The 13477-nt window shown below is 33.6% G+C and overlaps 1 protein-coding gene across 3 annotated transcripts in view; it reads left to right on the plus strand.

The window, feature by feature from the left end:
• The window catches only part of LOC135837381 (diencephalon/mesencephalon homeobox protein 1-A-like), a 158224-nt gene that overhangs the window by 18636 nt on the left and 126111 nt on the right, over positions 1 to 13477 (plus strand). For 2 of the 3 annotated variants that reach the window (XM_065352633.1, XM_065352634.1), the window contains exon 2: positions 9459 to 9596. The exons of the other annotated variant lie outside the window; for it this stretch is intronic. In XM_065352633.1, the coding sequence (XP_065208705.1) occupies positions 9459 to 9596 (138 nt within the window). The remainder of the gene's footprint in view (positions 1 to 9458; positions 9597 to 13477) is intronic. 3 annotated transcript variants of the gene reach the window in all.

Consider the following 13477-nt stretch of genomic DNA (forward strand, 5'->3'; position numbering starts at 1 on the left):
AAATTGCCAATGTCTCATTTTTTTTGCTAAAAAGTTTCCCTACTTTGCCAAAACTTGCTGGAAAACCCTGTATTTTAATCAATGTTACCAAGTTGAAAAATTTTTTGTGCCTGATGGACCTGAAAAATGTGCTGAATTCAATTTTTTCGCATTTGAAGCGATCATTGCCAGTCTTTGTTTATGAATGTCAGTTATTTGATGAAAAATGACCTGATTTCAGTGCCAAAGAAAAAAGGTTATGCCAAAAGAAATGCCAGCGATTTTAATTTTTTTTATACATTTTACCTCCCAAATGCTTAGTTTTACTACAAATTAGAGTTTCATGTTGAATAAAGAGAACTCACGTTTCCTCAGGAGAAGTTACGTGAAAATGTTGACCGTTTGCCAGATTACGATTCTGGAAAGCCAGTTTCCCAGTTATTTTTGCTACTTTTTGCTCGGTTTATGTAAGAAAATGATTTTAAATTTTTTTGAAAACTATGCTAAAAATGTTAAAATCTCTTGCAAAAGTGAACATTTTCTATGCCAACAATAATGCCAAATGCTGGATTTATTTTCCTGATGCTAAAATTTTTTTTTGTGCCAAATCTAGAATAAAATATGCCAAATTGGCAACACTGCTTTTGCTAAAATTGTTGTTCTTGTCGCGTTGATCGCCAAAAAGCCTCGTTTTTTACTTTTCTGCAAACAATTCCAAAAAGTTTGACTTTTCATCCAAAAATTTCCAAAAAATTTCGCTTTTTTGCCAAAAACTTACAAAATGGTGTCACCTTTTTTACAAAAATTGTGAAATGAACCATTCTTTCGCAAATATTTACGTATCAGATATTTTTGTTTTTTGCTAAAATTGCCAAAATCCTGATTGAGTTTCATCATCAGATTTCAATTTGGAATGTTTTGTTTCGTGATTTTTTTTACATTGAATTTAATTAATTTTTTTAAAAGTTTTTTGTGATGTTTTTCTGCATATAAATGTTTTGTTTCGTGATTCATAAAATTTTTGGTTACTTTTTCGGATTTTTTTTCATCGCCTGTTTTTTTGTATTTCGAAGTTCTTAGTGACTTTAGTTATTTTATCAGAGCTACTTGAATTACCTACTGTAATCTGTTCTTTGTATTGAATATTGATATGAATATTTATATGGATGTGCATCTCTTTCTCCCTCATTCCCTTCATTGAAAAAGTTCGTCTTTTCTTGTTGAGTCTCCCTAATCTGTATCAATCATATTCAGCCTAACTGCTACGACCATTATCTGCCAATATCTATAACTAATTTACTCAAACTTTTGCCATCTAAAAAAGTGATCAGTTCAGACCACTATCTCTTCCTCATACTTAATCCTTTCTCCATTTAACCCTTACCTAGAACCCTTCTCGAGGATAATCCTTTTTAAAGCCAGTTGTAGTTTTCTTTAGCTCGATTTCATATGTTTTCGAGTCACTTTGAAAAAGGTGACAATGCTCTCACCTAATCCTAATCCCATTAAGAGCGTCTCATTTGTCAATAGTTGTCACCCAATTGACCCTGCCAGTAGTCATAGCCCTGTCCGTTTTGCTTTCGCGGTGGGCTTTGTGAACAAGATGAACAAGGTAATCGCCTGGCTACTGTTGAAAGGATCAAATCGATGCTCGCAAGCATCATTCGTAGTACTTAGAGATGCCCATAGTAGGGCTACCTTTTTAGTATACCTATGCAGTCGATGACCAGAGCGAATAATTCGCCAATTCACGCGGTCGTTATTGTTGAATGAGAAGGGCCAGTGGTAGGTAATCGTACCTAATAAACGTGCAGAGTTGATGAATGACGATGATGTGCATGGGCCTGGGTGCTGCGTAGGATGTTGATTTACTTTTTGTAGAAATTAGTAGTCGATTGTGCGAATGTGGTCGTCGTGAGGTCGTATAGTAGCTATAAAGGTGCCTACCTTGTATTATACATAGGTGGTATCACCTCATCGTGAGGAAGTGAAGAGGGTATTTAAAAGACGATAAAAAAAAAGAAAAAAGAGGAAAGGACTAAGAATGGAAGAATGAAAAGGCCGGAGAAGTTAGCGGGGGCGAAAAAAGCTCGCCAAGGAACGCGATGGCAACAATACGCGAGTAAAAGATACGTACATAGTTAGTATTTTCAATAGATTTAATATGATAATAGACTGCTGCGGCGCAGCGGCGGTGGTGTGGTGCGTAATTTCCGAAGCATACGCACACACACACGGCAAGGAGAAGACAGATTAATAGGAATGGGCGTGGTTGCACAATTGCCGTGTTCGGTTTTGACAGCTTGTGAAAAGGTAAACTTGGAAGAAAGGCCGAGGCAAAAGAGAGCACAGAATAGGCTATTACAATATGTGTACTGTACACTACGATGTTATACAGTGTGTATGTAATGTACATATGTATGTACGTAGTACTATGTTCAAGAAGTAGCTATAGGTGTGCCTCTGTATTAAAGCTTGATGCTTGGTTGAGGCTTTTTTTCCCATACTGAAATCCATCGTCGTGGCTTAATATTTAACGCGAGCCATAAACGCCTCTCTACAATAAAGTACATGTATCGTAACGATGATTAAAATTAGAATTATTTTCAAGTATCGATTACCCACCCTGTATGAATACGATAGGGTAGGAAGGAAGTGCGGTGAAGGTGAGAGGTATTGTTACTTATACGTGTACCTTTATTGAACACCCCTTTCTTTTTTTTTGTATGTGTGAGTGTATCTTTTTTACCCATTCTTATTTCTTTTTTTGCTGGCTTTCTGGAAAAAATTATTATAGGGTTTGCTATGGTCACCTTGGAAATATGTACACGTGAAGTAGTTACGTGTGGATTATTATTGAGTTAATTACATTTTTATCGAGTATTACAAAAGCCCAACTTGTTGGTATGTTAACGATTTTACCACACTTATAGTTGAAACGTCGACCTTTTTATTTCCGCCAAAGGCTCGTTGATATTTTAAAGATATCTGAGCTGATTTTTACATAGGTATGTACAGTGTGACCAGAAAATCTTGACAGGTGCTTTCAATTTTGTATCGAGAAAATGGAGGGGAAATGTATGTTTTGAATGATTTTTGAATCTTCGTGTAAAGTTTTTTTTTTTGATGTGGTTAGAAAAATTTTCGGTTTCACGTACAGGGTGTTCAAAAAATGACGAAATTTTTTTGAAAAGATCCTTTTTGAAAGGGCTGCATTAATACCTATTGTTTAAAATTATGAAAATTTGTGACAAAAAAATTTCGAAATGAAAAAATTCAGAGATAGAAAACTTTGAAATCTCATCGACACTAAAACATCTCGAAATCTTGAGACAGAAAATCTCAAATTTCGAGACTAAAATTTTTTAATCTCAATGAGATTGAAATATCTTAAAACCTTGAGTCAAAAAAATCTCAAGATATCGACTTAAATTTTAGGACTAAAATCTCAAAAATCTTGTGATGAAAAAATTTGAGACGAAAAAATTTTGAGATAGAAAAATTCAGAGACAAAAAATCTTGAAATCTCATCAACACTAAGACATCTTGAAATCTTGAGACAAAAAATCTCAAATTTGGAGACTACAAATCGTGAAATTTCGAGACTTAAAAATCTTGAAAATCTTGAGACTGAGAAACTTGGAATGAAAAGTTTCGAGATGAAAAAATCTAGAGGCGAAAAATGTTAAAATCTTGAGAGTCTAAAAATCTTGGGATCAAAAAAACTTGAAGTCTTGAGACAAACAATCTTGAAATCTAGATGCAAAAAAGCTTCAAATCTCGAGACGAGTATAAATTTCTAGACGACAAAATTCTATGAAGAATTGCTTTTGCAGGGTGTCCACAAGCCTGGAAAACCTGGAAAAGTCAGGGAAAAGTCTGGGAATTTCGTAATTTTCACGCAAAATCCCTGGAATTTTGAAGAAATGATCAATTGCAAATTTTGGATAAGGACCTGTGATGAAAGAAAAACATTATTTTTTACTTCTCGAAAGACAAATTTTCAAAAGCTTTTGCCTTCGCTTCGACAGCAAAATGAACATTTCTAGATAATAAAAATCAAGTTTTAAAACCAAAAAATGAACTCCTCACAAAAAAACATCGTTTTTATGCATCTCAAAATACAAATTTACAAGAGCTTTCATTCTCGCTTGGGTCTGTTCTGTTTTCTTTGTTAAAATCAACTTCCTCGAAAAAAATATCATTCAAATTCTAAAATTTTAAAAGCACAAAAAAACTACTTGTCTTTGCCTCTCGAAATGCAAATTTTCAGAAGCTTTCGCTCGAGCCGGTTCTTTTTTCTTTTTCAAAAGTAACTTCTTTCAAAAAAACATCATTCCAATAGGTATTAAAATTTAAGAAACCAAAAAATGAACTCTTTGCATTAAAAAACCTCGTTTATAGGCATCTTGAAATAAAAGTTTTCAAAAGTTCTAGCCCAGGCTTCGCTCGGGCCAATTTGTTTCTCATTTTGAAAAAAAAATTTCACATTTTCAGGCCCCCAAAAATCCAAAAAAACAGAAGAAAATTTTTCATAAGTCATATGAACATTATATGTACTTATCAATTGGCCAAAATTGATGCATGTTTTATTTGAAATTTATTTATTTTTAATTTAAAAAGTTGATAATCGAAGTTGAGCTGTTATTTATATCCAAAGATGTATCCAGTTCGAAGAAAAGCTTATGAAATAAAATCACCCCCCCCCCCTCCCAATCCTCTTTAATTAAAGTTTGGGGCAAGCATAGAAAAAAAAATGGTCTGGAAAACCTGGAAAAGTCAGGGAAAATCATTTCCATAAATGAGTGGACACCCTGTTTTGGGTATCCATCATTTTCAGGTGAAGGGGGAGGGGTTTTACTTGTCAGTAGGCTTCCCTCGAAGTCAATTAGTAAAAATAACAACAACAACAACAATAGTAATAATAATAAAAACAAAAGAAAAGTTTATTTTAAATTTTGTTCAGGATGAAAAAAAAATAAACACTTGCCAATTTTTTCGACCACAAAAAAAGTATAAATACCCCCCCCCCCCTCCATCAAAAACATTCCTACTTTTATAAGAATCAATTTTGAAAAAAAAGAGAGTGAGGCACGAAAAAGAAGGATTTCATTTGAGGAGAATCAACAGTATGATTAGACAGATTAATTATCCATAAAAAAGCCTTCCTCTTTCTCTCATTTCTCAACATCTAAACCATCTGGAACCTTTCAATTATACAATTTTTCTTCAAATTATCATTCAACAGCTTTTGAAAAACAGCCAAGATAAACCTTAACATCAATTTCCTTCACAATCAGACTCCTATCCCTTCCCTGCCCTCATCCTCACTCAGCATAACCGCAACCTTTCCACAAAAATTAAACTTACCCCGTCTCGGACTAGGACATTATAAATGTCCAGTCATTCATCTCTCGATAAAGCTCATCACCCTTTCTCATCGCTGCTGAAATTCCCATCCACCGCAACATCGTCGACTAATCCACGCAGTCAGGCACACTCTTCTGTCTTCACCTACAAAATATAAACCCGCGGACGAGAGAATCCTACACTTGAAATTCCATCGTTTCCCCCCTTTTTCTTCGCCTACACCACTGTGTATCCTAATTGAAGTAGGTACACGACCCTGATCCTTAGTAATATCGTTTAATCGTATCGAGGTAAATACACGTATACGTACGAATTACCTTACCATGGGGGTCTTGCTATAATGAGGAAAAAAAAGAGTACGCCGGAGGCGACGTATGGCGGTATCTTGTACGTAGTTCAAACGTTCGCAATACTTGAGCTGTACAAAGTCGCAGCAATTTATCTTTCAAACATCCCGAAAAAACTGCTCGAGAGGTAAAAGTAGTTAAAGAAACATTATATGATGAAATTAGCATAGGTAGCCTACTTCACGTCGTGTATCCGATGAATAATTAAAATTTCAATTATATGCTCGTGTAAGGGCAAGCGAATCTTTATTATACTTCAATACTCGCACACACACACAAACGAGAGAAAGTATACGATGTGTACCTTACCTCTAGCTCTTCTAACATCGATCGAGTTGTGAGAAAGACGTTGGTGGATTTATACGGTATGAAAATTTTCTACAGTCATAACAAAATGCACCTAATACACCTGTAGTATCCCTTTTTGGGGAATCCGTTATAGGTATCTTGGAAGTATAAAATTTCATAGTATGCCAATGTGTATAGGTACGAGAAACCAGTTGCCTTGGGACTATAGTATAACGCAGCAATTATCGCAGTCGGTAATATAATAGGGCTGCTTAAAAACGCTACTATAAGGTAGAGGTAGGTATAACACCATCCGGGTTCGTATTCGGGGTAGTACTCAATTGACTTGTCAAAGAGGACGATGAAAAGGAAAAGGTTGCCGTGTGGTCATCGAGCGCCAATCCCCATTGTCCGAAGGTACTACCGTACAACGTTTTATTTTAATACGCTTCAAAAGATTGGTTTAGAGAGAAGATCGAGAGAGGCCTCAGCACCGCAATCTATTTAATTCGCGTTAACAATAGGCAAACGAACAACCTAATTCTATTAAATCGCTGACATTTGAGCCGTGTCGAAGATATCTTCTTCTTGCTCCTTCATTCGGTACTCGAAATATTTCGATAATCGTCGTCCGGGTTCCTCTCGTATCCTCCTGTCTTCCTTCGTCTCGTCTCGCGCGGATCGGCTGTGGTAATCTTGGGTATAGCTTTAGAGATCCCCCCGGACTGCTCCTCTCTTCGCTCGCGTCAATAATAATGATATTTGTGGTAAATACAAATATACAGTGTGGCACGAAAATTCCGACTAACGCCAATTATATTTCGCTACAATGTCGGTGAAATGATTCGAACGATGCAGAGCTTTCAACGTAGGTGCGAAAATTTTCAACATTGTATACAGGGTGTCCCAAAAAATAATCAGAGGTAGGTTTTTTCTCACGAAATTCATAGAAAGAAGACATTTAGGTACTTACTTCAAAGTGGTATGTAAACTGTTCAAGTTAGAGCAATTTTCATAGAGCAGAGATTTCTGAACCGGTTCAATGGTTCCAAAGCTATGGTCAATGTCATGTCTCATCGAAGAAGGGGCGCGTAGAAAAATAAAATTCGTCAATATTGCGAATGTGAACCATTAAAATCGCCCATCTTCTTTTTTACGAGTTAGATTTTTCAAAACTGGTCTACTGGTTTTGCAACCGGTTGCCAATACGTTTTGCTCAATTGAGTACGTTCGAGCCCTGAACGTGGTGAAAAATTTTATTGGAGTTTTTTTTCTTACACGATGAGAATTGCCACCTCAACTGATGATAAGGAAACCTCGTATCATTTAACTCCTTCTCCCCTCCTTCCCCTGTTTTCATGAGAGATCCAGCATAAAAATTGGCAGCAATGATAATGCTATTTTGGCCATGTTTTTTTATTATGTAGTTACATTCAATGATTCAGACCTTGAAATCTGAAAATACATATTTGAACAGTTGCTAAAAATTTTGAATCCTATGTCTACATTATTCTGTGTGCGTATTTCCGATTTTAGCGCTCGAAACGATCGTTTTAGCTTCAGAAGTCGTTTAGCTGAAATTATGTTTGTTTTAATTATTTTTTCGCGATATTGATTTCTATAAATGAAGATGTTGATAGTATCTGAATATAGCACATTTCAATAAGAAAAATTACTCTCTACCTCCAGTCAGGATTTTTGGCAAGTGATTGGTTTGAGACTTGAGGATGCGAATCATCATCTTCATCGTGGAGGTCTTCTAGCCGTCAATTTCAATTTTGAAAAATTATATGTTATCCCCTCTGCCTCTTAAAGTATAAAATGTGTATTCCTTACGATGCTTTGGGAACTTGAAGAGAGCCTGCGTGAAGGGAGGGGGCTATGAGGCCTCTAAAATTGCAATTTTCGAGATCAAAAAAAATCTTGAAATCTCGAGACGAAAAATCTCAAAATCTTGAGACACAAAATTATCTAGATAAATGACGAGATCTTGAGAGAAAAAAATCTTGAGACAGAAAAAATTGTGAAATCTTCAGACCAAAAATCTTGAAAATCTTGAAACAGAGAAAATTGCAAAATCTCAATAAGACTGAAATAGGTATCTTGAACTTTTGGACAGAAAGATCTCAAAACACAACCTCAAATTTCGAGTTTAAAATCTCCAAAATCTTGGGATAAAAAACTTGGGACAAAAAATTCCGAGATTAAAAAATTCAGAGACAGAAAATTTTGAAATCTTGAGACAGAAAATCTCAAATTTCGAGACTACAAAACTCAAGTTTTTTTGATTTTTAGATCATGGCTTGAGATTTTTCTGTCTTTAAAAGTTTCAGGATATTTCAGCCTCGTAAATATTTCAAGAATTTCTGTCCAGATTTTTTCACCCAGGGAACTTTTCATTCGATGTTTTTCTGTGTCAATATAATTTTCGAGATTTTCAAAGTCTTGAGAGATCATGATTATCTCGAGGTTTTTCTCAAGGTATTCTCATTAAGAGATTTTTATCTTTCGAGGTATGGGATTTTTCTTTATATTATATTTCAGGGATTTTGTGATCTCAAGATTTTTTGATTCTGAGATTACAGTCTGATTGAGGTTTTGAAATTTTTTGTCTTTAGATTTTTTTCGTCACAAGATTTTCAAGATAATATTTCGAGATTTTCATGTCTTGAAATCTCGAGATTTTGGATTTTTTATAGGTTGCAAAATTTTTTGTCTCTATAACAAATTTCTGGATTTTTTTAACCTCAAAATTTTTCTCCTAAGGCTGTCGAAGTTTTTTTTCGTGATGAGACATGACGATGAACGAATGAGCAGGTGAAGAGGGAGCTGATAAGCCATGAAGGCATCAGAAATATCAATTAAAATGAAAATTGTTGGAGCCATTAAATAACAGCCAGAGAGTCTTGAAATGCTGTGAAGGTGTAGTAATTTTTTGAAAGAGATCATCAAATTCAGACCTGAAAGCTGTGAAAATATAATGAAATCACCATGTTTGGTTCATTATTGAAAAAAAGTTGACAACATTGTGAGTTGAGAAAGTGACGGTTTTTGCTACAAAAACAGTGAGATGAGATTTAGCAAAAATAAATGTTGGAGGAATTCGTTAAATCGGAAAATACATTATCACTGGCTATTTGAGGAGGACTAAGAGGGAAGAGAAGAAGCGTTGAAATTCGCCTTGAAATTGAAAATTGATATTTTCTAACAAATTAGGAAAGAAACAATGGTTCATAAAAAATATACTCTGATGCTGCAAATTTTTTTTTGGGCTGTTTTTATTCATAATGTATTTATTACTCGAATTGGCAAAATGGGGAGATGTACTTTTAATTATTTTAATTTTTAATCACTTCTTTCGTCTATAAGATATTACTGGGTCGAATTACTTAATTTGGAATTTAAGCTCGAAAAATACTACCTACAATGATTAAGATGAAAGTACAACACTTTTTAATACAATTTTTTCAACAGCTGGATACTGCGACTTTTCATTCGCCGATGAGCTATCAAGTGCCGTGGCCGAAGCCCTTTATAACCAGAAAATGGATAAAAATTTTGGTACCGGTGGAAAAAACACCTACGGAGAAATTGACTTTATTCAAGATCGCGGTACGTTTTCCTTTTTTGTTTCCAGAATCTCGTTTTAAGAGGAGAATGTAGGGGTAAAAAATTACGAAAGGGAGGGGCTATGGGATTATAACGTGTGTGCTTCTTGAGTTTGATTTTATATTTTGTGTCTTTTTGTGGTTAATTGATAATTGGGCTCTTCTTCTTTTATTAATAATTCTATGGATTTGGAGGTTATCAAAGCTTTTGTGTTACATTTTAAGGGTTATAATTGTGGAAAATTGACTGTTTTTTTTTCGCTTCTAATTTTTTCCTATTTTTTTACTTTCTTTCAGTCTTTTTTTCATCTTAAAAATGAAGATTTCGAGGTTTAGTTAGTTGGTGGCTTTGAAATCACGTAGATGGATTTTATTCGAGTGGGGTTTTACTGCCCTGTCTCCTGTTTTTTCTATCACGAGAGTCAGAACACTGTGACATCATTTTTCGAAATCAACCAAACGACGATTTTTTTCAAACTACGTGTTTCGAAACACCTGAAAAATCTGACGTTTGAAATGTATGGAAATCATAAAAACTGGCCAACATTTCCCCATTTATTATTTTTTTGTGTTGTTAACGGTCTTCCCTCGCGAATTTTTCGATGTTTTGCAACGGCCAAAATTATGATTCCAAACTTATCCGATAAATTTTCCAATTTTTCGAGGCATTCGAGAATTTTCTCAATAATATTTGGCCGTGCTCGGTTTTTTGATTTTTGTTTATGTACTCGCTAAAATTTTGTCTTTTTTTTTCCATTCCTTTTCAATTCATTGTACCTCAATGTTCTTTAATTTTTTCTTATAATTTTTTATGTACGCAAATTCGCGAAATTTATAAATGTCTATTTTTTCATGTATTTTTCATATTTTCTTTTTAAATGAATTTATCTAATGACGATTTTTACTTTTTTATTGTCATGTTGGTTACATAAATGGGGGCCCGTCCGGGATGGAAACAAAACGATTTGTTGATTTTTTATCGTCATGTCTGTTACATAAATGGGGGCCCATCCGGGATGGAAACAAAACGGTTTGTTATTTCGTTTTTTACATATTTTGTTTTTCAACTTTTTAAAAGAAATGTTCGATCAAAAAAATCATTTGGTTGAAATTTTGAACCAAGATCCAAACATCTGTACATATCTACGACTACATTTTCTCCGCGGAGTTTGAGTATGCCGAATGCATCAACCTTTGATACTACGTCACTACCTTCGATTTCTGTCAAATGAGTCTGCATAATTCGCCAAATTCGTTCAATTTTCTGCAATTATCGATGTCGTTTTTCTCAGCCTGAACCACCAGCACTTGTGTCAATTGATTGGTAATAATATTTTGCTGTTTTCGTTTATTTCGTTCAGCTCATCACCTCTCACGTCATCACATCATTGTTTTCGTTTGGTATTCAAGTATACATGGTATTTATGTTTCGAAAAAAATACGGTTTTGTAATTTTTATTTATTCACGATGTTTTATTTGATAAATTGTCAATTCATTTTCGCATACTTATAACCAACGATATTACGTAATTAAGTAATTACCTACCTACCTTATGCTATTTTTTTTTGAAAATTGATTGATCAAAGAAAGACATGGAGGAATTCTCAAATAATCCAAAATTGTTCAATTGTCTCCTTACATTAACTAAAACTTTGGTTAGACTCCATAATCACCTAGATTTATTAGAAGGTAAAAAGACCTCTTTTTCGTCTAATTTATTATCTCAAAATAATGAAAAAAGTTATGGTGAGCCTTTCTCTCAATGTTTACCTCAAATACCAGTATCAAATTTTATCGAAACATTTAGAGGTAATTATTATTTGTCTTCAAATAATGCAACCGATAATTACGTTTCTACGAACTCAACTCAAATTTATGAACAGAGTTACGGAAATTATCTCCATTTTAGCGATACAAAACAGTGTCCTTCTGAAAATAGGGAATTTAATAATTTTATTGAGCCTAAATTTGTATCTTTTTCTCAAGTTTATGAACAAACTTATGGAAATTATCTTGATTTAAGCGATTTAGGTCCAAGAGTTGCTGAATCTAACAAAAATAGAATTTTTGATGAAAATTTGGGATTTTCTAATTTTCACAAAAAACCAGATCACGTAATTATCGATATGTCTTTTATGGATGATTTTTGTGAGGCAAAAGTTTCGAGCAAATCTTTGGAACTTGTGAATGAAAATACAAATAATTTCCAACTTGAAATTTTGAACTCAGACAAAAATCACGCATGTGATTTCACTCATAATTCTTTGAAAACTGAATTTAAAATCATTGATGATTTTCCCAAAGCAGAAAACTCAAATAATTTTTGTCCTGATTTTTCACCAAAGTTTGAAACTCGTGAGATCAAAATATCTGAAAAGGCTCATTCAGTTGAGAATTTTTCGGAGATTGAAAATATTAATATAGTTGAGGTATCTGAACCCTCAATTTTATCTCAAGTTTGTTGTGATTTGGAAAACTATGTTTTCAGTCCAAGTTTTTCTGAGTTTGATTTGTTAAAACTAGAAAATGAAATATTTTTTGAGCCAATCATGTTTGAGTCGTCTTCAAATGGTGTTACTAGACCACAAACTTCAAACTTGATAAATTTAGGATCGCAAATTCCAAAAGTTCATGATAAACTAGTTTTAGATGTAACTATAAGTGAGAACTCTCACAAATCCAACGTGTCTGAAGATCTTGAAGTTGAAATCAAACTTATAAATCCTTTTTTCAAACTTGTCAATAATTTTGATACAAAATTTATAATCATCAGTATAACAAAACGTTATTTAAAAATGATTTTTGATAAAACTGATCTCTCTTATTTTACTGCATTTTCTCATGCAGGGGGCAAGTCTGTATCTTTTGTAAAACCTTTGCAGGATGATAATTTTTGTGGATATAATAAAATGTTCAATGATCAATCGATTTTGAAATTTATTTTGATTTATCTGAAACGCAAAAGGAAAAAATGTTTTTTAGGTCTTTATGGTTCGCTTTCCTCTGTAAATTTATTCGCTCAAACTGCTCAAAGTTATTGATTTTTCTGATCAATTAATTTTTATTCTCGAAATGAAAATGATTAATTTTTTCTGATTTAGTGGCATTTCTATGCACATCTTTCTGATCCAATTTTCCAACTTTCCTATTTTTCTTCCTAGTTTTCCTATTAATCTTTTTGTTTTTCCTTTGTTTTCCTTTCCTACTCTCTGGAATGGGGTGAGGGACTTTTGTCCAAGCCTTACATTCCAGAGAAGGTGGCAGACCATGGTGTAGGCTCGTTGTTTTCCATCTACGCGAGTCTCACGTTGGTGTCACTCTCTTTTCCCTTTCCTTTTTCCAATTTTCCTTGTAATGTCTTTGTTTCTGTTGTTTTTTCTCTTTACTTTATCTTATCTATTACGCAGTTTTGTCAAATGTTTATCCCGTTTTTGTTTTCATAATATTGTTTTATATTTTTTCTGTATTCATAATTTGTGTAATTCAAATGTGATTTAATGATTAATTAATTTTTTATTGTTATTGTTATTTCACAATTTTGCTATTTTCATCTATGGCCAATTCAATTTTCTCTAAGCTTGCTTTGAGAAATTTGAATTAGCCAGGGGGCATATGCAACGGCCAAAATTATGATTCCAAACTTATCCGATAAATTTTCCAATTTTTCGAGGCATTCGAGAATTTTCTCAATAATATTTGGCCGTGCTCGGTTTTTTGATTTTTGTTTATGTACTCGCTAAAATTTTGTCTTTTTTTTTTCCATTCCTTTTCAATTCATTGTACCTCAATGTTCTTTAATTTTTTCTTATAATTTTTTATGTACGCAAATTCGCGAAATTTATAAATGTCTATTTTTTCATGTATTTTTCATATTTTCTTTTTAA

Source organism: Planococcus citri, chromosome 2 (assembly GCF_950023065.1).
Source record: "Planococcus citri chromosome 2, ihPlaCitr1.1, whole genome shotgun sequence".
Taxonomy (NCBI): domain Eukaryota; kingdom Metazoa; phylum Arthropoda; class Insecta; order Hemiptera; family Pseudococcidae; genus Planococcus; species Planococcus citri.